The sequence below is a fragment of the Onychomys torridus genome, chromosome 22, assembly GCF_903995425.1.
Source record: "Onychomys torridus chromosome 22, mOncTor1.1, whole genome shotgun sequence".
Taxonomy (NCBI): Eukaryota; Metazoa; Chordata; class Mammalia; order Rodentia; family Cricetidae; genus Onychomys; species Onychomys torridus.
The window spans coordinates 34,120,690-34,148,656 of record NC_050464.1 but is presented as its reverse complement, the minus strand read 5'-3'; the positions used below and the strand labels follow the sequence as shown (position 1 = coordinate 34,148,656).

At 43.6% G+C, this 27,967-nt stretch overlaps 1 protein-coding gene across 4 annotated transcripts in view; it reads left to right on the top strand.

The window, feature by feature from the left end:
• The window catches only part of Med13l (mediator complex subunit 13L), a 222,319-nt gene that overhangs the window by 100,831 nt on the left and 93,521 nt on the right, over nucleotides 1–27,967 (top strand). For all 4 annotated transcript variants that reach the window (XM_036171624.1, XM_036171622.1, XM_036171623.1 and 1 more), the window contains exon 3: nucleotides 19,870–19,954. In XM_036171624.1, coding sequence (XP_036027517.1) covers nucleotides 19,870–19,954 — 85 coding nt within the window. The remainder of the gene's footprint in view (nucleotides 1–19,869; nucleotides 19,955–27,967) is intronic.

Sequence of the window (27,967 nt, the reverse complement as noted above, 5' to 3'; positions counted from 1 at the left end):
GGCTGTTCTGGAACTTGCTTTGTAGACCAGGCTGGCCTCCAACTCACAAAGGTCCACCTGCCTCTGCCTCCCGAGTGCTGGGATTACAGGCATGTACCACCACCGCCCGGCTAACAGTTTAGTATTTTTAACTTTAAAAAACCATTTGTGGCCAGCCCTCAAGAGAGACAAGAGAACCAAAGTGTCCTGGCCTCTCCTTGCCCTGTCTGCCTGTAGTTTGTTTTCCCTGCCTCCAGCCCTTCTCTCTCTGTGTGATGATGTTTATAAATCTAATGGAGGCCACAGAAATCACTTAATGCATCACTTGGGTAAGTATTTTAGAAGAAATGTGTCCCAGAGAATCATGCACATGAATCAGTCCCAAAGGGGAAGTGTAAACTGTTAACATCATCAACTCCTGAGGACACACAGAAGCCAGAACAGGATGACTTAGAGCATGGTTCCGGTGGTGGAGTAGAGTTCTGAGTTCCATTTGGTGACTACAGATGAGGTGTTGGGGTGCACCCATTCATAGCCATCCACCGAGACACTCAGGAAAGGAGCATGCCTGCTTACTCTGCTCTGCTCATCATTGCCTTTTACTTACCTTGTGACCAAGAAGCAGTTTTAGGTTGTATTTCATGCCTCATGTGCATGAAGCAAGGCATGATGGCTTTACTTGTAGTGTGCATTGATGTGGCAGAGGACTTCTTGGCCTTCCTCATTTGACACCAGAAAAGAAGAAAAACAGCCTTCATTAAGTTTATCTTCAGTCTTCAGTCTTGGAAATGTAGCTCAGTTGGTAGAGGGCTTGCCCGTGTGCACAGGGCACAAGGTCCTGGGTTCCAGCCTTAGTTAACAGAAACCAGGTGTGCTGGTGCACACATAGAATCTTTCCAACACTCTGGATGGAGATGCTGGACTAGGTTAAAATGTCATCTTCAGTCGGATAGGGAGTATGAGACCAGCCTGGGCTACACGAGACCCTCCTCCACAGACAGATGAACCCCAGTAACGACATTGAAAAGATAGTTCTTATTTCAGAAAACAGACTATTCTAGCATGTAATGAACACATTAACAGGCTTGATTCAAATGAACATTGATTTGGAAGTGTCATTTTGTTTTTACGTACACACACGTCTGAATTGTGCATACTTGACCTTTAAAAAAGGCAGCAAGTTAGTTGGGACTTTTGGTTTTTGCCCCTTGAAGCAGGGTCTTGCTTTGAAGCTCTGGCCACTCTTGAACTAACTCGTACAGCCATGTGTCTGGCTAGCCTCAAGCAGCTGAAACCCTGTTTCTATATGTACTTGTTTGATAAGAGGAAATATTTGAGTGCCACTGTTTACCAGGCACTGTTTAAAGAAAGTCTGAACCCGATTTGTGGATTTTAAGCTCTAGTAGGGGAGATAATAAAGAAGCTGTCAGCCATAGGATATGAAGTATGTCATGTGTGGAGAGCGAAGCGCAGGGGAGTGTGGTTGCTGTTGTGAATGTTGGGAGTAGCCAGAGAAAGTCACCTTCAAGGTAGACACAAAGCACTCATAAGTGCTTCAGGAAGAGGACTGCAGCTGTAGAGGCTGTGGGAAGCCGAGTGACCTCACTGTGACTGTCTAATTTAGGGAGCGTAAAGGGCAAAGGGGGAAGGGCTGGGTGTCCAGAGACAGTTCTGAGTAGAGGAATGCAGAAACCCTGTCTCCTACACTGAAATCAGCTGGGCTGGGAAGAACTGGTGTTGAAGCGGCAAGAGCAGGTCTATGATGTTAGTAAGGGACATGTGGCCTCTGTGAGGGTGCATGTGTCAGGGGTGAGAAGCAATTGTGTTCTCATCTTGAAGATGGAGCTGTTTGCTTGATGGAGAGAGAGAGAGTAAGGCTGAAGGAAAACTTGGAGAATTGCACAGACAATTTGCCACATTTACTGGTACTATTCAGTCATTTTTTTTTTCTTTTTATGGAAATTATAGTTTGGAAAACCTGGTTACTAAGGGATAATTTTATTTATATATTTTGTTTTCATATCATGCCATTTTTATTTTTATATGTAAAGCTATTTGTGCATCCTATTTTTATAGGTCAAATTTTTACAAATAAACAAACCGAGGAATATAATATAGTGTACTACTGCCACCTAATGTTTGCAGCCTTTCATGTGTATGATTACAGCTGGCCATCCAGCTTTGATAGTGGCTTGAACACAGAATGTTAACAAACTAATTGAGGTTTATTTAATTGCCTTCATGTTAGGCTCCTGTATGGATACTTAACATGTTAATTGAATTGTATAGAAATAGGGTTGTGAGTTGCAGATTAATTTTATTGGCATCTTGATCTCTATTAGATTAAACTCAATGGATATGTATTTGTTTTGATCAGTCCTATTCTCGTGGTCATTATGTTCTGATGGGCAGAGGACAGAATTAAACAACACATAGTACACAAGCAAACAATTAGCAGATGAGGGAAGCAAACAGGATAGCAGGCCTTGCTGTCTGAAAACAGAGCCTGTGGCTTAAGAGCAGGACATCGTCTGGAGGGGACGGGCTGGACTGTGGTGACTGCCATAGCAGCATTCCCGTGGAAATGCAGTGGAAGGTCTCTGGCACTGTGCAGGAGATGCCTCTCTGGAGGGAAGACTGTTTGCTCCCCAGGGGTATATTCTGGATTGCCTTTTCTGCTTGTCTGTTTCTATGTCCTTTTACCGGTAGGTTAGTATTGAATGGGAGGGTTTGCTATCCATCTTAAGACATGCCCTTTCACAGGAAGCTGATTTGATATTACCTAAAGCCACATTTCAGAGTGACAAACCTGCACCACTTGCCTGCCAGTGACGCTCTCGTTCTCTAGTTAGTTCTAAAAGCCACTTGTGGGTTTTTTGTTTTGTTTCTTTGTTTTGTTTTGTTTTATTTTGTTTTGTTTTTGTTTTTGTTTTTTTGAGACAGGGTTTCTCTTTTTATAGCCCTGACTGTCCTGGAACTCACTCTGTAGACCAGGCCGGCCTTGAACTCACAGAGATCTGCCTGTTCTGCCTCCTGAGTGTTGGGACTAAAGGTGCACGCCATCACTCCTGGCTTAAATGTAACTTGCATAAGAAGCAAGAATGCCAGCTCAAGCCTGCAGAAGGGTTCAGTAGAGCCTCATTAGGTGCTCTGTGTGCCTTGAGGAACATTCTGGACACTTGGCATGCAGCTTTAAAATGAAGCAGGAAACCTTTGTCTTCAGTTACTGCCATCTAAGCTACACTGTGAACAGTGATAGGGACCAGACTGTCAGTGCTCTGGTGAGGACACTGGGAAATAAGCAGGTTTACTCACGATATGCAGGTTTCCTTGGCAAACTCATTTTGTTTCCAGTGGAATTGGAAAGTATAGTTCAGCTGGTCATGGTCTGACACAATCCCAGCACTCTGGAAGCAGAGGCAGGAGGATCTCTGTGAATGCAAGATCAAGCTAGCTTGGTTTACATAGCAAGCTCCAGGACAGCCAGGACTACATAGAGAGACCCTGTCTCAAAAAACCAACAGCAGCCGGGTGGCAGTGGCACATGCTTTTTTCCCCAGCACTTGGGAGGCAGAGCCAGTCGGATCTCTGTGAGTTCGAGGCCACCCTGGTCTACAAATCCAGATCCAGAACAGGCACCAAAACTATGTGGAGAAACCCTGTCTCAACCCACGCCCCTCGAAAACAAAAAAACAATACAAAAAAAGCACCCCCCCAAAAGAAAAATCCAACCCAGCAAAACCAACAACAAAAAGCATATGTAGAAAAGCCATAGATACCCTCTTTGCCAGTGAAGGCTGTCAGAGTTTAAGGTCTGTCTATTTAGCAAATAGTCAGAGCATACTCACCAAGTTTAATACTCTTTCCTTGTCCCTCGTGAAATAAAACAAACGAAAGACATTTTTCTACTAAAGGGTTTAATATCAGTTAGGAAAATATTTTTCAGAATAGTATTTCATAACAACTATACAAGAATCATTTAATCTTTAAATTTTGTTGTTGTTGATTTTTGGTTTTTTGAGACAAGGTTTCTTTATGTAACAGTCTGTCCTGGAATTCACTTTTGTAGACTAGGCTGGTCTCGAACTCACAGATCTTCCTGCCTCTGATTCCTAAATGCTGAGATTAAAGGCATGTGCTACCACCACCCAACTTTTTATTTTTTTTTAAATTTTATTTTATATGTATGGATGTTTTGCTTGCATATATACATATATATGCATTGCATGCATTCGTGGTGCCTATGGAGGCCAAAAGAGGGCTCTGAGGCACCTGGAATTGGAGTGAAGGATAGTTGTGAGCTGCCATGTGGTTGCTGGGAATTGGACTAGGGTCCTCTGTAAGAACAGCCAGTGCTTTTAACTGCCGAACATCTCTCTAGCCTCTGCTCCTCATCCTTTGTCTTAATAAAAAGGTCCTAGGTCAGGCTTGGTATACCTTTGATCTCAATATTGGGAATCAGAAAAACAAGAGGTAAATATAACAGCTTTTTGGCTCTGAGGCTAGGTGATGAATTTGATGAGTCCCTGTTTGTGTTACTGTACCGAATTTTGAAAGGCAGTGTTTTCTCTGGAGAATGTGATAACTCCTATTTTCAAAATGGAGTGTCTACGTTAAAACTGTTTGTTGCTAAGTACAGTCTGCCTCCAGATCATCATCATTATCACCAAATCCCCTTGGGAATCCATGCTTTATCACCAAATCCCCTTGGGAGTCCATGCGTGCCAACAGGGCAGTGAAAGACACTGTATACGGATTATTTTTTCCCAAACCTTCGAGATGTTGTCATAGTTAAAGTTTGAGAAACATGCTCTAGGGATGATGTTCTTGATACACGGTTTTCCTGATGAAAGTTCCATGTTTCACCTGAATCCTTGGCTGCCTGTGCTCATGATTAGGTGGGAGTCACTGTGGCTGCATTTCTACTTACACAAGTTTCTGCTGCTGCCCTTAACCTCATGTGTTAATGGCTTGGGATTCCTGCAGTAGAAGAAACATTCAGAGATGATCTGATTTTAAAACACCTCTCTCCCCTTTTAGGTACTAAGGAAACATCCTGAGTCAGAGATTTGATTTATGGCAAAGTTCCCCCATCTCTGGTTCAGAATTCTTGGTTAGGGAAACAGAGCAGAACGTGCTGCTTCATCCTGTCCCTGCCATCCAGTCAGCTTTCTGTGACATTTCCTGCTGTACGGTCACAGCATGGCAGAGGATTTCAGAGGAATTACGGCTTCCTACGGCCAAGTTTCCCTTACTTGAGCTTCCCCAGAGCTGACCTGATGGCCACAAACAGTATTGTGGGAAGTCAGCTCCACTCGCCACCCACTGAAGTCATAAAACTCCAGAGCTGGATGGACAAGCAGCTTGGTGTGCTTTCCAGCTCCCCTCTGCTTCTCCTGGACCAGAGTTTGCAGGGAGACTCCTGGGGACCACCCAGGAGATCCTTGGGTCCTTCCTGGTCCTGTCGGGCTTCAGCACCCTACAGGAGAGGGTGGACTGCATCAGCTTCCACTAAGTGATGGCAGCTTTTTTAAGTTTAGGCTGGAAAGAGCTGGAGAATTAGTGTTCTAGAAAATTATTTTGTGGATTAATTAGACCATTCTATCTTTTAACACATAGAGAACTTAAATAATATTTGTGTTTATTTGCCCCACCTTCATACTTTGGCATCCAGCATTTTTCAGGCTCTTATTTAAAGGTCAGTTATCTTTGGACAAGGAAGCCTTTAGGAGCTCCCACAGCTAGAGAATTCCTCTGGCCCCCGTGGAGGCAGAGCAGCCCTACTAGGTACAGGCTTGTCTCTCCATCTCCATTGCACTCAACAGTATCCTGGGGTGGGAGTGGGAGTGGGAGTGGGGGTGGGGGTTACTAACAGATTCTTGAGTTCTTCTCCTTGGGGTTTTACTGGGATTTGGGGTTCTTGAGAATTTTTTTTTCTGGCTTTCGTATACCTGAGGTTCAGATTGAAACAATGAAAGGCTTAGAATTCTGTTAACATTGTTGTCCTCAAATAGATCGGTTCCTTCATTCTAGGTCATTGTTTGTTAACTTTAGAGAAGACCACACAATTTATTGCCTTAGTTTCCTTATCATAAAGTGAAGATTCTGTGTGTCTGCCTCCTAAGAGGGTAGTTCTTCTGGCACACCACTGCCCAGCATCTCCCACTCAGGCCAGGCTCTTCAGCCATGGGGAGGATGTGGAGGAGTGTTGATGGTATCTGCTGGTTGAGATTCTCCGAGGAGTTGGCCTTTTGGCCTGCGGAGTCCTTGTAGGAAGCAGTACTGGAGTTAGACCCCACAGAGACGGCCAGCACTGTCCCCAGCAGTTACTTCAGCTCTCGCTCGTTTGCTGGCTGTCACCTTGGCTGGCTTCTAACGTGAAGTGATTCTCATACCCTGTCCGATCTGAACAAAGCTCTGGAAATAAAATGTTCATGAAAATGTGCACTTAATGTTTACTGTGATGCTATGGGGCCACTTAGTCATATTCACTATTGCTTAAAAACATTTGCTGTGTTTGGACTTCAGAGACTTGACCACCACTAATTTGGAGCTAATGCTTTATGTTTATAGCTACTGTGTGATTATAAAACATTGTTTTATAGGGAAAATGCAAACAAAACTATAATAAATACAGTACGAAGTGCATCCCCCCTGTCTTTACTTGCATGTATATACTTAAATGCAGTGTACCTAGAAGCAGATGTTTCATTTTGTCCTGGCTGTTGTGCTGTGGCTGGTGTGCATTGGTCAGTGTGGACACTGAAGCTGTGGTTGTATTCGGTTGTGAGGAAGTCATTCTGAGGAGCTCACTTTGTAGCAGGCAACACAACAAGTAAGTGCTTTGGAGGAGCAGTGCAGGTATGCCTAGAAGAGGGATAGCATCCTAGTGCAGCAGCCAGGCGTCTCTGGAAAACTGACCTAAGCATAGCAGGGCTCTCCGGGTGGCGAAAATCATTTCTAAATAGCTCAGAAGGCTTCTGAGTTCATAGCAGCCCGTGTGCATGTCATTAATTCCACCCAGAGTTCCTTTCTGCCTCGGAGCGTGCCCTTGATGCTTTCCGCTTTGGGTGGCCTTTCCTATCCACCTAACTCGTTGGTAGCATTGAGTCTCAGAACCAGAGCTACTTCTCCATAATGATCTTCCTCTGAGTATTTTTCATTGATAAGCAACAAGTTGCTTCAAACTTAGTGGCACAAGTCATAACCATTTGATAATGTTCATAGGCTCTCTTAGATGACAGATGAGGAAAGGGTAGAGAAGATAGTCTTGTCTTATGTTGTGGAACAAGTGCTGTTGAATGTCTGGATGCTAAAACTACCCAGAGATGCTTTTAGTCACAGACTGGAGTGAGCTAGCATTGTGGCTGGGAGTCCTATAAGTAGCCTAATTCAGCTCACTTCCTTTTGCCTGGGGATCAAAATGTAGGACTCAGCTCCTTCTTCAGCACCATGACTGCCTGCATGCCACCATGTCCCACCATGATGATAATGAACTGAACCTCTCAGCTGTAAGCCACCCAGTTAAATGTTTTCCTTTATAAGAGTTGTTGTGGTGATGGTGTCTCTTCACAGCAACAGAAACGCTGACTAAGACAACTAACCCTGTTTTATGTGAAGATGCTTTTTGTTCCGTGCTGGTGTTTTAGTCCCTGGAGTAGAGGTGTGTGAATTAAGGCCTGTACCCAGTTAGTATCAGGGCTGGTATCCCAGTATCTTGTCTATTTCTCATGAAGATGTCTTGTGTCATATTGTGTAGTTACTGAGCGCCTGTGTCTTTGTTTACATTATGCTCAGCAATGGAACTGTGTATGTTTAAAAGGTGCAGCTATCCAACTGCCACTTGCTACTTCTGTCTCAGTGATTTGTCACCAGAGATAAACCCTTGTGCTAGATGAGTGCCATCTGATGTGGACACTGAGTAGCAAGCACAATTACACTGTTGTGCTCTTCAGATAGGCGTTGCAGACCATCTCAGACCATCTCCGCTCTACCAGACAGATTCCATGGTGGGTCTGGCCTCTTTGGAAGGTGTCCTCACTTATAGGTTAGTAGTTGGTGGAACTGTTGCCTGGGATGTCAGCTGAACCAACTCGGGCATTCAGCACATGCTGCTTCTCCATGTGGTCTCAATCTCTTTTTGCATGGCTGTGTTCCAGGAGTGAACCTCCTGACAGTTTTTAGGCTCCAGACTTGATGACTGCTTCTGACAAATCTGTCATACTCTTTCTTGTTGAGGCAGTCACATGGAGCCACCTAGACTCCGAAGCAGGAATAAACACTGTTGTGTGCACTTGATAGAGAGAGTGACAGTGCTGGTTATAAGAAGCAGCGTACAGAGTGAGTTGAGTGCCTAGGGAGCCAGGGAGCCAGGGCACCACAGGCACTGGGGACTAGCTTGGTCTGCAGTCATGCTGAGTGCACAGGGCATCTGACTACTAGGATCTGAGCTCCACCATGACCAAGGTTTAGTCTGTGTTGTCTTAATGATGAGAAGAGAGGGATGCTCAGCCAAGGTAGAACTGTGTTTATAGATGCACCGTGGACACCTGAAATTAAAGGCTGCTCATGTGCTAAAAGAGAGACAGATATTATGGAACCTGCCAGAAACTGGTTATGGCTTTGAATGCTTGTTGCCTCTCAGTTGTGAGAATTTACGCTGCTTTCCCATGTTCTTTTTGTGAGATTTGCAGGGGTTCTGCTCTTTATGCATGGATGATCAGTGGAAATCACACTGATGGATGCTTTTCAAGCATTTCTAGTTGAAGTTTTTTCCTAGTTGCAACTGTGCAGCAGCCCATCCCTTCAAGCATGGTTACTCCCCCCTTCTCTCTTGGCAGGTAATGCAGCCCAGACGAAGCTGGCTGCAAGAAACGACATTTCTCTGTGTAAATAGCATGTTTAGTTTGACTACAGGGCATCTCAAAATGCTACTGCCGTGTGATATCCTAAAAAGAGCATTTTTTTCCAGAGATTTCTTGTTTTGGACTTTCATAGTAGCATTACACCAGATATTCTGCAAAATGACAGACGGAGCCTCTCCAGTGCCATGAGTGAATTTGGCAGTTCCAGAGACATGTGAATAAAGGGACATGCCTGAATGAAAAAACAGGATAATTCTTGTTGTGGTGCTGATCTTTCTAAATATGACATTGGGACTTTGAGTGAGCACATGCACATGTGCTTATCTGTACATGTAGAAAAGTGAAGCTCTTAACCTTAAATCCCACAGTTTCAAAGTGTTTGTTAACGTTGATGATTACGTGATGCAGTGCCCAGCTCAAGGCAGTCTGTCTGATGAGGATTTTGTGGACGTGACATCAGCCCGCTGTCCACAGTGCTGTGGCAGAGCCCTGCATTTTTCTGTGTGGTAGAGTGAAGCTCATTTGCTTAGGCTAGTGGTGGTTCCCTTTCTAGTTCCCTATGCCACCTGCAGGTATGTCCATGGGATTTTGAGATAGCATCTTTCTTTTGCAAGTAATATGCTTTTAATTGGTGCAGATATACAGATTGTGCTTATTTTATGGATAATTTCCACAGAGGAAAAAAAAATCTTTTTTTTTTTTTTTTAAATAATTCCTCTTTTCCTCTAAAATGACCAGTAGGATTGAGTGAGTGCACCTTCAGCCTCTCTCCAGTGTGTCTCAAGCTGGGGGATTCTGTGTCCCAGGGACACTTGGCATTGTGTGCAGACATTTTGGGTGATGACAACGGGAGAGTGGACGCTTTTGTCATTTGACGTGCAGTCCAGCGCACACGGCTACTGCGCTTTCAGTGTTGCTTAGGTTGTGAGACCTGAAAAGGAAACCCCAGGGATGCTTTTTAAATGTTTGTGTAAGCCTCCAGCACTTGGACAATACATGTTTTCACATATGTTTAACTGAAAAATTACATGGTAAGTATCAGGTGCATTTACTCTTTACTGTTTATTTTTCTTGCCTTGCCTAGTTTGTGAGTTTTTAAAAATGGCTTAGGTACTTAGAGAGCTTGTGTTGTGGGGAAGTTCTCATACCTGCAGCAGCTCTAGACTGGGAAAGGACTGTGCGCAGCCACACCAAATGAATGCCCTCTGGCTTGCCTTGTCTGCTGGAGGACTTCAGCACACACTGACGGTCAGTGTCACGCCCTGCCCTGCAACTGGCCCACTAGGGCCAAGCAGGGAGCTTCTGTCTGCTGCCATGCCCACCGGTGCTCTGGCTCCGTGTGGGAACCGGGCTTCCAAGATGTTTATCATTCTTTCTAGAAACACCTTTCTGGGCTTTTGACAATCTTGACTTGTTGTTTTGTTTTGTTTTCAAGACAAGGTTTCTCTATGTAACAGTCCTGGCTGTCCTGGAACTCACTCTGTAGACCTGACTGGCCTTGAACTCACAGAGATTCACTTGCCTCTGCCTCCCGAGTGCTGGGATTAAAGGCATGTGCCACCTGGCAATAATCTTGACTTTTAAAATGGCCTGTCAGTTTTAATGACATTACCTGCTTGTTGATAATTTCAGAAAAAGTAGATGTGTTATCAGAGGTACTTATTTTCTGGGGAATGAGGTTTCAGAATACCAAAACATCTTGGCACCTGGAAATTTTTGGTCAGGTTGTTTCAAAGATATAGATTGGTTGAGTTTTATAATTAATAAAAAGTGTTTAGACTTTTTTGTGAATTAAGAAGGAAACAGCTGTCACATTGGAAAAGCAGTGTTGCCCATGATACCAGAATCTCTCATGCTGTCTCTAAGATCCTATGGAGAAAGCACTACTGGGGTGCTTAATGGGGTTTGAGCTTTGGGTAAGGACCCTGAAGGTAAATGTCTTTCCTGTTTGTTTATGCAGAACTGCCTGTGGGAGGCTTCCAGGGTGAATTGGGGCAGGGTGGGGCAGGGCGGGGCAGGGCAGATGAAGACTATGGTGTGAGGGCAGCCAGGGGCTTTCCTTTCATCTCCTTACCTTTTCAGTGCAGCTCCACTAAAAGGGGAGGGCTTCCAGTCTCTCTCCAAAGCGTCCTGGTCAGAATAGTGTCCAGTACATAAAGGAAGTCTTTTCAATACTGCCAAATGAGAATTATAGTCCACTCAGATGTGTCTAAATTATGCTGGATTAAAGACCACAAATTCAGTTGTAAAAATTATTGGAGAATCACAAACAGTTAATGTAAATGAATAAGCTCGAGATATTTGAGGATAATTACTGATGCTAATTGACTGGGAAGACAGTCAAGTAAACTGCAGGAATTCTTGGGTTATGATTCTACAGTGTTTCCCTGTCAGTCTGCCTGCCATCCATCCATCCATCCATCCATCCATCCATCCATCCATCCATCCATCCTACCTATCTCCCCTCCACCCAACCCCAAAAAAGGAGAATTCAAAGGTCCTGAACTTTGGTGGATATGGCTTGTAGCAAATTCTTTGGCCTTAGGTTTGTTACCTCACAGGAGGGGATAGGCACATACATATCCTTACTGATACAGTGTCACAGCAGCCTGCAATATGGATTGAAATCTCACCAGCCAACACTATTGATGTTTCTCAACCATGATGACCAAGATTGATAGGACATTGTGAATTGATAGTGACACTGTACCCTCATTGATAGAATGATAGCCCATAGAATTGATAACTCGATCAGTAATGTGTAGGGAAGAGGGTGAAGAGTTAGTGGCACCACTCATAAAAGTGTCATCTTAGAATTGAAATCTCATAATTTAAAGTTGTCTGTTTTTAACACAGTGAGCTTTTATTAGGAGAGTCATTCATGAGATGTAGCTCTGTGGTAGAGTCTGTACTGAGCTCTACCAGGTCCAGCACATGGACATGCACACTTCTGTGCATACAGCTTGAATAACACGGATCTGATCTTCTTGCTTTTTTTCTCTTTGAGTGTTTTTTGGGGACACAGTATTTTTCTTAGTGGAAGATTTTGTGTCAACACAAATTGACTTGCCACTTGTGGATAGTGAGAAGAGAGGACACATAGTTCTTACCATGGTTTGTGTCAAAGCCATTGATGAGAAGAAAGTGAATGAAGGTGAAGGGCTGCTGAGAGGGGATTGGGTTAGGCGTGTGTGTGTGTGTGTGTGTGTGTGTGTGAGAGAGAGAGAGGGGGGGCGGGCGCTGGAACCAGTCAACAGGGGAGAAGTCCAACTGTGGTCCAGGGAGGCAGGCCTGGTCCCAAGTTTCCACCTTCTTGTTTATTATGTTCCTTCCTCTCCTTTCTTGTCTGCTTGCTTTGTCGTTCAAGTGAGTGAGCACCATGGACGAGCCGTGTTTTAGTCGGAATGTAGCTAAGGGCTTAGAGCAGTTAGTTGTGTTCGCGCTGTGGCTGATGGCCAGTGCAGTTAAGGTACAGGTGGCTCGGCAGCACTGCATTTGCAGGTTGGAGTCTCCTGTATGGAGTTCTTTGCTTTTTCAAGTACAGTTGATTAAAGTTTAAAGATTTAAGGAAAGTTGTATGCAAAATAAATGAATTATTCAGCAACCTGATCTGGTCCCTATTCCATATTATAGTGAACTTAAAAGCTTCCTGATTGGTTCAGGTAAAATAGTCAGCACTAATGAGGTACTTCTTGATTGGTGTACTTTATAAAAGCTAGTTTTAAAATCATGGAATGAAGAATTAATATCATATATCAGTTGACAGAGAATTTCATCATGTGATTGACAGAATAATAATGAGCCAATTATTTGGTAAATATATTTTTTCTGCATGAAAAATCCATTTTAAATGATGTGTAGATTCAAGGCTAGCCCATCAAATACCAGTTTAACTGTAGTATTGGTTTGTGTTGTGTTTGATGAGATTGTCTGGAACTAGCCCTGAAACACTGGAAGTCATTGGGTCTGTCCTAAAAGCTGACAACACAGTGCAGCCTTTATTATAGCCGTGCCTGCTGGAGCTAGAAAGACTCACTGCGCATGACTCCAGCAGGAGAGTAGAGCCGACAGTGCTGGCCTCTCTGTCCGCTTTCTGGTCCTGGCTATTCCGGTGCCTGGCAAATCCACTGCTTGTATACTCTTCATGACTTTTCAAGTAAGTCCTCTGTAACAAGTGCCTTGTTAGGGCGATAGGCAGTGGTTAGTCCTTATAAACCTCTGTAGAATTTCATGATTTGTAATGGATGAAGCTGTAACTGAGGGCACACTTGGCTGCACAGAGCCTGTAATCCAGTGCTATGGAGGGTGAGTCAGGATTTTGAGCCACTGAGAGAGGAAAAAGAAGAGAAATCACAGGCTTATTTTGAAGGTGTGTGCATGGAGGTTGGATCTGCTGAGTGCAGGCTAAGCGTTCCAGTATTGGATTGTGGTTCTTGGTATGGTAGTGTGAGGTGTGCTGGGTGCAGTGGGAGGTGGTTAGGTGAGCATCCCCTTCCAGGAGAACAGGTCTCAGGGCCTTAGCTCTTGAAAGGGAGGCATTGTGAAGGAGCATGACTGGGATCTCTGGGGCTACTGTTCTCTCCTTGTCCTTGTCTCTGCCTCCTTGACATGATGAAGTCAGGAGGACTTTCTGCCTCAAAATCTATGAGGTAAGAAAACCCATCTTCTTCATAAGTATCCAACTCAAGGTATTTTGTTCTGATAACAGGAAATAGACCAACTCAATGGGAGAGCTACACACTCTGTGCTTTGAAGGTGGAGAATAATAATTGGATTTTGCAAAGAGTTTTGATAGTAACCAGAGTACACATGGAAGACAAATACCCAGTGTTCAGGTTGCTAGAATATGTGTAAACTAAAATATCTTGAGAGAGAGAGAGAGAGAGAGAGAGAGAGAGAGAGAGAGAGAGAGAATATGAGAATGCTATGGCATCATATTTGATTACTGATAATTGATTTTATTTTTCTCAAACAAGACAGGAAGCCTATAAACATAATTTGATTAGTTTTTTTTTTTTTTTGTGTGTGTGTGTTCATGATTATATACAGCACAAAGGGACAAAATAAAGGAGAGGAGTCTTGGATGTATAGAGTATAAATTGTGTTGTCTTGGTTGATTCTCAGTGTTGACTTTAAGTCCATTTAACAGCTCATTAGAGATAGGCTGTGGTGCATTGGTCTCTGACCTGGTAGGCTCATGTCCAAAACAGTGTAACAGTGTAACATTGTTCAAACATTTTGCTGGATTGTCAGAAACAGGAGTGTTTGGTTCCCCCCACCCCCAAACTTTTTAGTGTGTGTGCTAGGGATGAGGGAGGAGGGAAGAGGCCAAGCACTGGTGATTGAACCAGGGTCCCATGCCTGCTTCCTTAGTGCTCCATTACAGCTTTACCAATCTGTTTTTACAATAGGTTGTTATTAATACTTGGTTTTAGATTTATTGATGTGTGTAAAAATAGGCACTGCATGAGTGTCAGGGAGCTGTAGATGGTTGTGAACGACCATGTGGTTCTGGGGAGCCATCCTGGGGCCTCTGCAAGGACAGCAAGCACTCTAACCACTGTGGGACTCGCCAGCCCCTGAAGTTGTTCCACGTTTCAAATTCGGTATTTGCTTATCTTTTTCTCTTCTCTTTCCAGGCTCTGTTTTGTGCTCTGTACTCTTCACACGTGTGAGCTCTTTGTGCTGGATAGCACATTCTTGATGGAAACTACAGTAATGCTATAAAGGCCTAACGAAAGAGACTAGAGTGGTTTTCAAATGCTAATTACAAACAACGTTAATCTTCAAAATGTGCTTTCCACGATTTTAACTGTACTCATTTCTACACCTGACAAAAGCTTTTTTCTTAACTACCGATCTTTGTACAAATTATGGCTGCCAACATCCACACTTGGTCTCACAGAAGGTGCAGCCCCATGAGTGTGAAGGATGTTCACTTCTGGAAGTGCTGTGGCAGAATGGCCTGCACTTGCTGTCAGGGCCTCTGCTCTCACAGCTGGAACCTTTGCTAGTAATTGCACGCTGGGCCAAGTGATGGAATTAGTCTGCACTCTTGCTTTTCTCCAAAAGAGTATTTTTTAAAAGTACATTAAAATAGGAAGCTTGGAGCAGTGTGTTACAAATGAAAACAGCTATTTGTAGTAAAACTAGCTGGAAGAAAGTGCAGCAAAAAGGATCTTATAGCAGAGGGAGATGAAGGAGTTTAACACGCCATCAGCGTCCTATACTGCTGGGGAGAGAGGCAGGAAAAGAAAGGCCAGCAATAATTAGCTAAAAAGCGACCAAGAAATGAACACTTAGGGTGTGTGTACTTCGTGAGACCGGCACAGTGCCATCTGTCAGGTGGAGGAGACAAGACATGGAGAGCAGACTGAGGTCTGAGAGAGTCTTCTGTGTGGAGTTCAAGTTGTCTGTCTTTGTTTCTCTTCCCTTCTCCCGTTTCTCCTCTCTTCTTCCTCCTGACGCGCCCCCCCCCCCGCCCCTGTCCCGCCCCCCAGTGTTAGTTTTGCTACATTTGATGTTTTAACCTGTCAGTTACAAAATAATTACTATGTCACTGTGGCTGGCGGCTCATAGAGGCAAATCTGCCGTCTCTTAATCAAAGGTGATTACAGTTTCCCTGTCTGTAGACGTGCTTGGTGAGTAACGAGAATGCATTAGTCTCAGGCTGATGTGCGAAATGAAAGGCAGCAAGAAGTGGCTGCGGCAGCGGCACCATTGTTGTTACCCCAGGCGTGTCTAATGAATTGTGTTTCCATGTTCTCGTGGGCATGCCGGAGAGTGCCCTCTGCCAGGGCTAAGCCTCCTGTAAAACGCTGGAAGATTATTGCAGCAAGAACAGAAATGCTGGCTGAGTGGGGGCTAGGAGGATGCCCAGAAGACAGCTGCATTTCAAACAGTTGGCAGCTGGGAGGGTTACTCACAGTGACAGCAGTGACGGACAACTGCTGGAGCTTTAGTGTAAGGGGCAGTTGGGGCCTGTCCCGTCAGGATTTTAGTAGCATGCCGGGAGTGGATGTTTACGTTTCAAAACAGGTTGCCTCTCAAGAGTGGAAGGGAATAAATAGTTTTAATTTTTTACTGTTTAATTGAGAACAGCATTGAAACCCAAAGGTTGAGTCTTCTTGACTAACATGAGACCATCTCAGAGGAAGTTTATATAAAGCATTGATGGGTTTAAGTGAAAATGCTGTAACTGAATCATATGCATGTGTATTATATACATGTATGTGCTATATAATATGTGTGTATGTTTCATGTGTGCTTCATATATATCAGCCATATGTATGGTTTTTGTTAACATTGAACATTTCTTGGTGCCTAGAACAATAGCTCATACCTGTATTCCTAGAACTCTGGAAGCTGAAGCTGGGCAATACTGTGAGGCTGTGCTCAAAAACAGCAACAAAAACCCACATTTAATTTATATCTCATAATCATCCTTTGTAATTTCGGAACATGTAGCTGTTTAATAAATACCAGCCTTACTTAAGAGTTTAAGTAACAAAAAAAAAAATGAGGTTGGGGATTTAGCTCAGTGGTAGAGCGCTTAAGGCCCTGGGTTCGATCCTCAGCTCAAAAAAAAAAGTTCAAGTAACTCGTGCTTGCAAAGGAAGCCTGGAGTTTACAGTGAGGTGAAGACCGCTTTCCCAGGAGCCAGGGGTCACTGCCAAGCTGGAGATGCCCTTCCAGACCTTTGCCCATTTATTTTTGAGTATATTAAGAGCATAGGAATAAAATGGTAACCGCCATTCTAAAATGCTTGAGAAGAGTGGTGAATGGGATGAGCTTGCATTTGGGAAGTCAGTGCCACACTTGATGATTTCTCTTTCAGTGTGAGCAATCACAGCAACATGGGGCTGTTTTCTGCACAGCTGTCTTTGGAAGGTCTTGCTCAGTGTATCTAGAAATCGAGTTCTCTGACCTCCTTTAGTAGAAAATTTACTGGCTTTACGTGAGTCCTGTGATCCATTGAAATGCTAACGTGGGTCATGTCTCAGCTGCCAGTGCTGAGCAGAAACCTTCATTAAAATTCTGGTTATCCTGCAACTGGCAGAGGACCCATGCTGTTAGAGACTCCTTAGGAAAACGTTAGCCTGGTAAAAATGGCAAGTCACAGCCACGCTTCTGTCTGCTGAGCATTATCAGGGTTGCAATCCTTTAACGTTGCAAATAGGTCAGAGCAAACAGCATTCCTGTGTCTGTGTTCTGATACTCTATCCTCTGGTCCTTATTTGACTGATGAATTGACAGTAGAAAAACTAAATGCATTTCTGATATAGATTTGCTAAGTCAAACCAAATGTTCTACATCCAGTTCAAGAGAGCAGTGTACTGAGTGCGTTGGATTTGATATAAATAAGTCCATTTAGTTATTAATGACTTCCAATAGATTTTACAAGGCAATCAATGACAGCAAAATGGTGATCAGTCAATGATACTGTGTGTAATTGGATTTTTTATGGGTATGATGCTATATTTCAGAATTAATGTGACATAATGCTACTTTGTTACTCAATTTTTTGTTAAGTCAATTTTTAAAGAAATCAGATATGTCAGAAATTCTCTATCTCCAGTATTATTTGGTACAGTCCATCATGAAATTGATGTTGTCTTATTGCAGTGTCTGCTTATTTTACCGTTGTCAGGGAGTAGGGGTGAGAATTGGAAAGTTTTAGTTTTTAATTACAGTTTTATGCATTGAACAGCACAGTTGAAAACAAAAGACGGGGGGCTGGGGCTCCCTTTACATCCGTGTCTTCTTAGCCACGTATCACAGCCAATCTAACAAGGGACAGTCCTCTCCTGAGCCTTGCTTCTTAGTCTGTTTGCGTTTGTGGGGTTTGAACAAAATTTCCCTTTCAGTAGTTTTAGTGGTTGAATGAGGATTTCTATTTCTCACTAGTGCCCCTCCCCCCTCCAGTGTCTGCAGCGGCCCAAGTGCTCACTGAACTCAATGTTCTAGATAATGGGTTTCAGTAGTTCTGATGCCTGAGGTTAAAAAGCAGTAGGGGAGGAAGAAGTGTTTCCGATTGTAGACGTTCATTTCAGCTGTTGCTGCAGTGTGATACATTAAAGAGACTTATGTATCCCAGCTCAGAGGGAACCTGTATTCTTTGAAAGCGGGTCTGGTTTAGACTGTGAGGATGGATGCAGGAGCTGAGTGCTGCTGTCTGTCTGTCTTCCCCACCCTCTCCAGCATCTCCTCATCATTAGTTTTGCTTATGGAATAGATCAGTGTCTGCTGAGAAACTCCAAGCCACTGAGTGTTTGCTACTTTGATATTTTGTCACTTGGACACTTGGAACCTTTTATATGGCCTTTCTTTTATTTTTTTATTTTTATTTTTAGTTTTTAGTTTTTCGAGACAGGGTTTCTCTGTGTAGCTTTGCGCCTTTCCTGGAACTTGCTTTGGAGACCAGGCTGGCCTCGAACTCACAGAGATCCGCCTGCCTCTGCCTCCCAAGTGCTGAGATTAAAGGCATGCCTTTCTTTTAAAGAAGCATATTAATTCTGCAAGATGGAATGTTTTAAAAGTTGGGAAAAGTTATAAACTGAAGGTCTTGAATATTTGAACACTAAGCAGTGATTATTGCCATTTAAAATTTCCATTATAGAATAATTTCTTGTAAAAAACCATCTAGTACTTTTACAGTTTATCTGAATGAGTATATTAAAAGAGCTAAGCAAAAACACTTTAAACAGATTCTGAGTTAGCTTTACAATCCCAGTGAGATGACCCCATGCCAAGAGTGTGTGTCTGCACACAGTAGCTGCAGCAGTGCTTACTTTTAGTTGCTGTTCTTAATTCAGCTGTAACATTTCAAATAGCAGGAGGATAGTGTTTGCATCTAGGAATTCTTTGATTGACACTTTCCACTCATTTACTATACAGATCTTTTTGGTTTCTTGTGCATTATCTTCTGACACCAAAAGAGTTTAAATTGATAAAGATAGCCTTTGGACCAGTTTTACTACTATTTTTTTTATTCATATAGAATTAATATTTAACTGGGAAGCTTGGGGTGTAGATTTAAAATGTTGTATTTATCACTGAGTGGTTTGTAGAGCTTATGAAGAGAAAGCCCAGTACCTGCAGGTGTTCCTACACACTTTGTGACCATTGCCGTGGTCCTCAGTCTGTAGGTTTCCCTCTCCTTCATGAGAGCCCAAACCCACTCATAGTCTAGCTGCCTCACCACATCCAACACTGCCCTGAACCTCAGCGTCAAATAGGATGAAACGCTCGCTGCTGCCTTGAGTCTCACAGAGATTCTCCCTGCCTCTGCCTCCCAAGTGCCTGTCCTTTTTCCCTATCTTAAATCAAGCTAACTTAACTTAAAAGGAAATTATCTCTTTTTGATAATTATCACTTTTGGTCTCCCCCACCCCCAATGTACAGTTAGGAAAAGACAAAGAATTTTAGGACTTCATGGGCATTGGATTCTTTTGGAGTTACTTCTGGGTCCATGGCATAACTTACTTCAAAGCAAGCATGCTGTTTCCCTCAGATGTTAAGCGTTTATAAAATTATAAGCCCAGGAAGCAATTTAATAGTGTAGCAAGAATTAATTTTTAGCAATCTGTCCAAATTCTTTATAATCCTATCTAGATATATTTTCATTAAACAACTGCGTATAATTCGCAAACTTTTGGAAATGGTCTCCTTGGTCTAGCTATTAACTTTACGACACCTTTGTTATTTTAAGTAGTAATGCCTCACAGTCAACCCAGAGACCTGGGAAGTAGCTTTGAGAGTGTTAACAATGGCTCAGCTCTGAAGGATGGAGTGAGTGGCTGATGGGAGTGCCCTGGCTCCATGACCGTTTTCTTTTCCTTCATTCCCACCTTAGCCTATGGCGGGACAGTAGTTACCTTCCCCTTTCGGTTCCCTCTGCGATTGAGATGAAATCCGTTGAATTAGTTCTTTAACTTTGCATTAGAAATATGTGTCAAAATTTCTTTTTATTTGGATGTCCTTTTTACTGGTTCTTTTTTTTTTCTTTTTTCTTGTTTCTTTTCAGTTGTGGAAGAAGGACTCTGGGAAAATGGCCTTTCCTATGAATGTAGGACGCTGCTCTTCAAAGCAATCCACAATCTGTTAGAAAGGTAAGAAAGGGGGCAGTGGCGTGGCTCTGCGCTCAGGATTGCCCAAGTCCACTGGGCTTTAGAGACAAGGGGTTGTTTGCAGCATGAGAGTTGTGTGTGTGAAGCTCCTTTTGTGTCTCTGTTGATAGAAAAGCTTTAGGGACTGTATAGAGAACTCTGTGTCCCCTCCCAGCCCAATATGTTTCTCGTTAGGTTCCTGCCGTTCATTTCCAGAATCATTCATAGACTCGCTGTCATGGTTCTTTCGACCTTGAATGCTGAGGTGTACGTTTCCTAAGCTCAAGTCTGTCCTCATGGAAGCCTGGAATCCCTATGAAAGTCACAGGGTAGTCTAACTCTGTAGTAGAGGCCACCATGCTCTGCAGTTATGGTTCTTGCAACAAGATAATATATTTAGGTTTCCTAGCTCTCCAAATCTAAGGAAGTTCTCGTTCTCTCTCTCTCTCTCTCTCTCTCTCTCTCTCTCTCTCTCTCTCTCAATGTTCTTGCTGACACTGCCATTTTTGATAAGTTAGGCCTTAGCTTGGCTCCTCAGTTTGAGGCAGTTTCTCAGAATTTGATTAGACGTATTCTTTTTAGTAGGAATACTACAGAAGTGAAGCTGTATCCACTCCGACTGCCATTTCAGCTGACACATGTCGTGTTGTTAATGACGTTAGGATCTGCAGTCACTTGGTTGGAGTGATGTTCTCTGTCAGGCTTCTTCACTCTAAATTAGAGTTTTGCCAGCCATGATCCTGGTCAGCCTGTTGTAATTTGTGGCAGCCCAGCCGGACTGTGGAAGCTTCCTCTCGTCTAAACCCCACTCACGTGCTTTAGCATCTGCTGGTGATCCATGCTGGAATCATTATTGCCGTTTTACCTGGAAAATTGATTTGAAATGTCACCATTTCTTCTCTTACTAGTTGGCAATCTATTAGGAAGAAGAACTTTTCAGTTTGTCCTAGTCAGTCCCTCCATCTCTTTCTTCTGTGTCTCCTCTGCTCCATCTCCTCCTTCCTCTCTGCCCCCCAGACCTCCTCACATACATAAATAAGGCTGGGTTCTCAGAGCTGGTCTGGTGGCACACAACTGTAATTATACGACTTCAGAAGCAGAAGCCAGAGTATCAGGAGTTCAAGGCCAAGCTGAGTTTTTAGGATACATATCGTGAGCTGTTCTCAGAACAGACATTCCTATCCATGGATTATATTCACTGCTGGTATTTAGATTGATGCCCAGGTTCTTGCAGAGTTGACTGAAAGTGTTGAGGCAAGTTGTCCTTTGACACAGGCATTGTTGGAGTGCCTCCTTCCCTTCTCAGTGGAAGAAGGGTAGCTTAGTTAAGAGCCTCGGTGAGAACTTCTGTCCTTGACACAGGCATTGTTGGAGTGCCTCCTTCCCTTCTCAGTGGAAGAATGGTAGCTTAGTTAAGAGCTTCGGTGGGAACCTCTGTCCCTTCTCCTCTGGAGTCTGTAGATGGTGTCCTGAGCTATTAAAAGCTGGAAGGGCAGTATAGTACTGTTAAATTCATATTCCGGCTGCTGTCTAGGATGGTCTAGGATGATATCACTGTATCATGCATCACCATCTGAGTCATTTCAAAAGACTCTAGTTGGGGCTGGAGAGATGGCTCAGAGGATAAGAGCACCAGCTGCTCTTCCAGAGGACCTGAGTTCAATTCCCAGCAACCACATGGTGGCTCACAACCATCTATGATGAGATCTGGTGCCCTCTTCTGGCCTGCAGGCATACATGCAGGCTGAACATTGTATACATAATAAATAAATCTTTAAAAAAAAAAAAAAAAGACTCTAGTTCCTGTGAAATGTCTCTACTTCTTCCAAACTTTGGACCCTAGCACTACTTTGTTCTGTACTTTTCTATGAAGGTGTCACGTGTATAAAGAAGCATTGATTTGAAGATGAGATAATCATGAATTAAGTATTTGACAATTCTCTCCCTCCCCCCACCCAAGTAAACAAGAACAAAAAGTATACCTAAATTCATTGAGGAAAACAGGAAACTTTACTGTTTGCACACTTCTGTGTCATGTAAATGGTTCATCAAGAACGTCCTTTAAATAAGCTTCTGTGTGCAGGACAAAACACATTTTAACATTGTGACTCACTGGCTTTTTAATCCTGATTGATTCCTCCTAGAAAACAAAATCATCTTTTCTCAATCCTGTGTTTTAGCATTTTCCTTTGTTGGAAAAAATTAGAAGACAAGAAAAACTGAGTGGAAGGACATGCATGTAAGTTCCTTAATCAGGGAACTTATGAATTCATAATTTATGATGGAAACTAAAGCCTGGGCCTAGTTGAACCATTATTTTTATGACAATTAATTGTGACATATAATAAAATTTGGGTATTAGTTTTGCTCGGAGTCGGCAGCCTGTTAGTTAGGTGTGGGGAGCTGGGACCTTCGGTTTCTGTTAATGTGGTACTGTTTTTCACATACTCTGTCGATTATTATTTTCCTATAAATTTCATTATTTTGTACTATTTGACAGTCCCAGAATAGCCTGTTTGAATTCTCTTTTGGGAATCAGTTTTGAGACAGTGAGCAGAGCAGCTTTTTACCTTAGGAAGCACTTCATGACCAAACTTCCTCACTGTAACTCTTGGGTAATTTAAGGCCCTTTTGAAAAATGTGTGGCTCCGGTCCTGTAAAATAGTCACTCAGTCTCCTTCAGACTTGAAGTGGCTGCATTTGTGAATGAAAACCACTCTGCTTGTGAGGCAGGGAAGCATTGTAAACGGTGGTTCCCAGTTCTCTTCATTGACTGCCAACAGACTCTGAGTGGCAAATCCATTCAGATCACTTGCTCTAACTTTCTCTGAGTCTGTGATGTAGTTGGGTGTCTCTTTCCTGCCGTTTCCTGCTGCACTCTTTTTGTTTCTGCTTGTGGAAGGTCAGCCTGACTTTCTTGTGTGAGTTCTGGGAGTTTCTGGCGTGAAAACTGATGATCAGCTCAGTAGCAGGGCTTGTGTGATTTCTAAATCTTTTTGTCTAGTTTGTCTATTTTCAAAGCTTGAGAAGTGATTCATTCTGCTTTTTATTTGTTAAGTATAAAGATGCTTAATTAAAAGGAAATTCCACTTCCTAAGTTGAAAAGCTCTTGCTTAGGTCTGAAGAGTTGTGTTCATTGATCTTTATGAAAGGCTAACGAATGCGGTGACTGCAGTGACTCATGAAGGACTGTTCCACTACAGAAGTTAAGTGATACTGCCATTTTCACACAAGAGCATTGCATTCTGGACTCCTATGGACTGGTCCTGAAGCACCGCTCTATTGACGTTCTGGAGGCAGTTTTAAATTGTAAGCACTGTGACTTCAGATACTCGTTTCTCTGGTTGCTCTTCAGTGTTGCCTGCCCTGTATTTGCACTTCTAGCTAGTCATTTGTCCATTTAGAAACCAACAACCAACGTGCTGCTCCTGGGAACATTTGTGTAAAGGCATCAGACTGGAGAGAGCATCTCTGGCTGTGGTTTTCTGTTCTTCTAGGCGCTTGTTCCTAGAAATCTTCTTCCTTAATTACCTGTAGGGGATGGAGGTGTTTTGGGTTTCAGCTTCATCACCTTACCAACTGTGGACATGGGCCTCTGGCCCCGCCCACCGCTCTTCTCAGTGTGAGCGCTCTGCTTGGCTGCACTTACAGCTCAGGACAGTCAGGATGCTGCTCTTAGAGTGCACTTACTCCCTCCTGGGAGTCTGGTCTGCAGCATCCTTCTGTGGTCCCCTTCCTTGAGGACTTCCTGTCATGTGAGCAGGTTCTGAAGGAGCTTGTCTTGTCTTCAGAGAGTGCTTAGTGCTAGAAGAGGGTTTGCACTGAGCAGAAGTCTCTTTTCCTGTTACTTTCATGTTTTCATTTTGGAAGCTATCCTTGGAGCGATATTCAGTCATCTTTAAAAGATTATAGTAGAGACTTAAACTTTTGTTTTAGATTTGTCTACTTGTTTTGTATGAGTATTTCACCTGCATGTATGTCTGTGCACCAAGTGCATTCCTGGTGCCTTCAGAAGCCACACAAGGGCATCCCTCCCACACCTGTGGACTGGAATTACCCGTAGTCGCGAGCCACTGTGAGTGGTGGGAGCCAAACCCAGGATCTCTGGAAGTACAGCAAGTGCTCTGAACCTCTCATACCGTCACTGTCCAATCTTCTTCCCTGTAATTGCTTGCTAATCAGAGCCAAGTTCCACCCTCGTGTTTGCAGTTCTTAGAAAATTGCACTCCCTCCTCTTCCTTGTCGCTCTCCCTTCGGCCCCATTCTTTTCATTGTGGTGGCCACTGGCCTGCGTTAAATGTATTGCTGTTGCCTCTTTCCCCAGCCAAGTTAGGTTCAAAGATGCAACATTATCAGAAGTCAAAACCTCCTCCTCCTTCCCAGAGAGGTAGATTGTGCGCTTGTCGTGCTATCTGCCTGCTGTCCCAGCCCAGTACTGCCAGGCACCCCTGCTTCTCCTGGCTGGCCTCCTGGTAGAGAGCAGAGAGCTGTGGAGCTCTCAGGAATGGAGAGCCTGTGCTGAAGTGACGCACACCGTGTCTGCTCACACCATCAGCTAAGACACTGGCCACAAGCTTAAATAGTGGAAACTGCCAGGGAGAGATATCAAAGTTGCATGACCATGCTTGATGTCAGTCGTATGGGCAGAAATATGTCTAATTGTCTGTCTTCCAGTTAGCTGTTTATGGCATGGGCACAGAAATGTTTCTGAAGTTTGTGTATGAGAGAGAGGAGAGAGAGAGAGAAAGAGGAGGGAGAGAGAGGAGAGAGAGAGAATTGTGAGCTCTCTTTGCTTCTTTAGGTATTGTATTTGTGACTTCTTAGAACTCGAGCAGAGAATTTCAGAATTTTCTGTTTTAGATCATGCTGTTATACTTATTTTTCTTGTCTTTTGAGAAAGTATGCTCAGCTCCCACTAAAGAGCCCTAAATAAAAAAAAAAAAAAAAAAAGAAAGAAAAGAAAAGAAAAGAGAAAGTAAGTGTGCCCCCCCCCCCCTTTAAAACCAATTATCTTTTTGGCTAAATGCCCAGGGTGATAAAATAGCACTAATGTGGTTTTTATTTATCTGGAATCCGTTGTCACCCCTCTTTTACACACCTCTCTCCTCGCCTTCCTCACTACGTAAGAGTGTCTGAGTATAGATTGTCCTGCAGTTTCCAGCCAAGGGCCACTCCACCCGTGCCATCCTGTCCATCCTGTCCATCCTGACAGCAGTTAGGCCGAGTGTCATGCTGAGACTGCTTCCCCCTTGTCACGGAGAACAAAGTGTGTAGTCACTCCTGGTACTTCAGGCACCTTGACTGTTTCCCTTATTACAGTTGATGGGACTTTGCATGATATATCAGATCCTGTTACCTGTCTGTGGTAACGAAGTAATGCTTTTGAGAAGTCCAGAAACTGTGTGTTGTTGAAGACTTGGGAGTGTTTGTACTGGAGTGCCTTGCCTTCGCAAACCCAGAACATAGGGCACACTGTCTGGTTGGCGTTAGGTTTGGTATTCGGATTTTACTTCGTAACTCCTTGAAGGCTTTGGAATAAAATACACTTGCTGATTTTCATGGGGACGTATTGCTTTCCCCAGAGGTCAGCTACCACTGCTTTGCACACAGTGGAAGATTTTTGGAGCCTTTGAAGCAGTGTGCTCAGTTATGCCGTGCAGGCAGCGGGGAACTTGGCAGTGTGGGTTTTGACACCCAAGAAGTGTGGGGCTCTACCTGGTAGGGCACTGCTGATGTTTGCTAGGCTTCCCTGTGCCGGGTACAACAGCAGCGGGAATATGGGAGAATAACGTGCAGATTGAAACTGCACCCACACCAACAGCATGCCCACACACTCTGGGCTCAGTGTCTGATGGGTGGGGTAGAGACTGCAGCATTGCTCTTGTATTCACTGGGAGCACAATGACAGGTGCAGCTGTAGTTGAAGAAATGGTTATACGACATGGAAACATCTGGTGCCCTTGGGAATCACGTAAGAGAGCAAGAAACAAGTCAATTCCCATTTTATGGAAATGCCACATAGGAAAATGGGTCTTTTTTTTTTTTTTTTTTTTTTTTTGTCTTTTTTTCTTTTGTTTTTTTGAGACAGGGTTTCTCTGTGTAGCTTTGCGCCTTTCCCGGAACTCACTCTATAGACCAGGCTGGCGTCGAACTCACAGAGACCCTCCTGCCTCTGCCTCCCGAGTGCTGGGATTAAAGGCGCGCACCACCATGCCTGGCTAACATAAGTCTTTAGATTGGGACCACACTCTGTAATGGGAGGACATAAGTAAAAGACTGGAAACCAGAGGCTGAACACACTAATTGTCAATGTCTGGAAAGGAATCTTGTCTCCTAAAGCACATCAGTCAAGCTGTTCACTCAGTAATTCTTAGCCCAGAGAAGAGGTGAAGATGTGGGCAGCTGCTTGTTTTGTAGTAACTCAAGAGTGATATTAGACACTGAGTGGACTGAGAAGAGAGGTATATTTCTTTGGAGTTTCATTAGGTAGAATGGACATTTCAGCTGAGGCCAGTCCTGTAGAAGGACCTAAGGCTGTAGTTATTTTACAGAGGATGTGAAGTAGAGAGGCCTTGCCAGGCTGTACCTTCCTGCAAGAGCAGCACCCACCAGGGCACAAGAGAAGCCAGTCCACGGACAGTGAGGATGTGGGGTCAGCTGGGAAGGGGTCTGTCATCTCTTCCACTGGATATGTTGTAGTCGCCTTAACAGAAACTCATTTCCTCCATCTGATGAAGGTTGAGGAGATGATAATGGCACCGAGGATGCTTGGTATGCAAGTGCGTAGGATGTAGTCTATGGGCAGCTCTGAAAACAGAGGATGAAATCAGGTGTCATCAGGTGAAGCTGTAGCGGAGGAACATGGTGTTTGGACTTGAGTCTCTGTCCAAAGTGCTAGCCAGGTGGGTCCCTCTGCTCCTCCCAGCCCTTCCTTCGGGGAGGTAACCTACTAGTCAATCTGGCTGCTGCCTAGGCTTTGGGAGTAGAGGTGGGAACTTGCACATTGAAGTTCATTGTTCAGAACCATGTAGCACAACACAGGAACCTCACATGCTCACACACATGGAACTTGCCTTGGTTTTTCAGCACCATTGCATTTCTCTTGAAACGTTGATCTTGAAGGTGCTGACACATGGAAGAGAGAATCTCTGCTGCTGCTTAACATTTTCAACTCTGGCCTTGCCCAGCTGCCTTGGAAAGTGGTATCAGTCTGCCTTACACAAGGTTGCCACTTCAAAAGTGCCTTTGAAAATGTTGGTGATACCCAGGGTGACTATAATACATACCTGTTAGTGATTGGGGTTGTGTTCTGAAACAGTTTTTGGCAGATAGAATTATTTGCAAGAATGAGTTGTAAAATTAAATACAAATTTTGATGACCCCCCCCCCCCTCCACCAAAAGAGCAAAGAATGGTAGAGTGGATATTTTATTTCTGATTTTTTGTTTTGTTTTGTTTTGTTTTTTTTCTGAGATGATTTCTCTGTGTAGACCTGACTGTCCTGGAACTTGCTCTGTAGACCAGGCTGACCTCGAACTCACAGAGATCTGCCTGCTGATATGTTTTACATCTTAAAACTACTTTTCTTTGAAACATTTGCCTAATTATGTTCTTCAAATATAATTAACATATTTAAATAATGTTGGTTTTCCTGTAGATGTCTTAGCAGCCATTCGACTCCTTCAGTGTGACTTTAGGCCACACTTGGAAGGGATGAGCTGTGAAGAGGTGAAGTCAGTAGACTTCTCTCCCTGTCACTGAGTGCCTCATGGTAAGAGTGCACACCCAGCAGACATGGAGAAGAGTGCCTCTCATTAGAAACAGGAAAGTAGTCTTCAGTATGTATAACACTCATGCCAGCTGTTTAATGGGGCAGGACTCGGAATGTGTCACATCACAGGCGTTTCAATACCCGTTAAGAGTCTAGTCACAACTCGGATCCATGCAGAGTTTCATAGAAATGAGTCATCGTAACTGAGTAGTGAGAGCCTGATGATGAATACAAGAGAAACCTCAG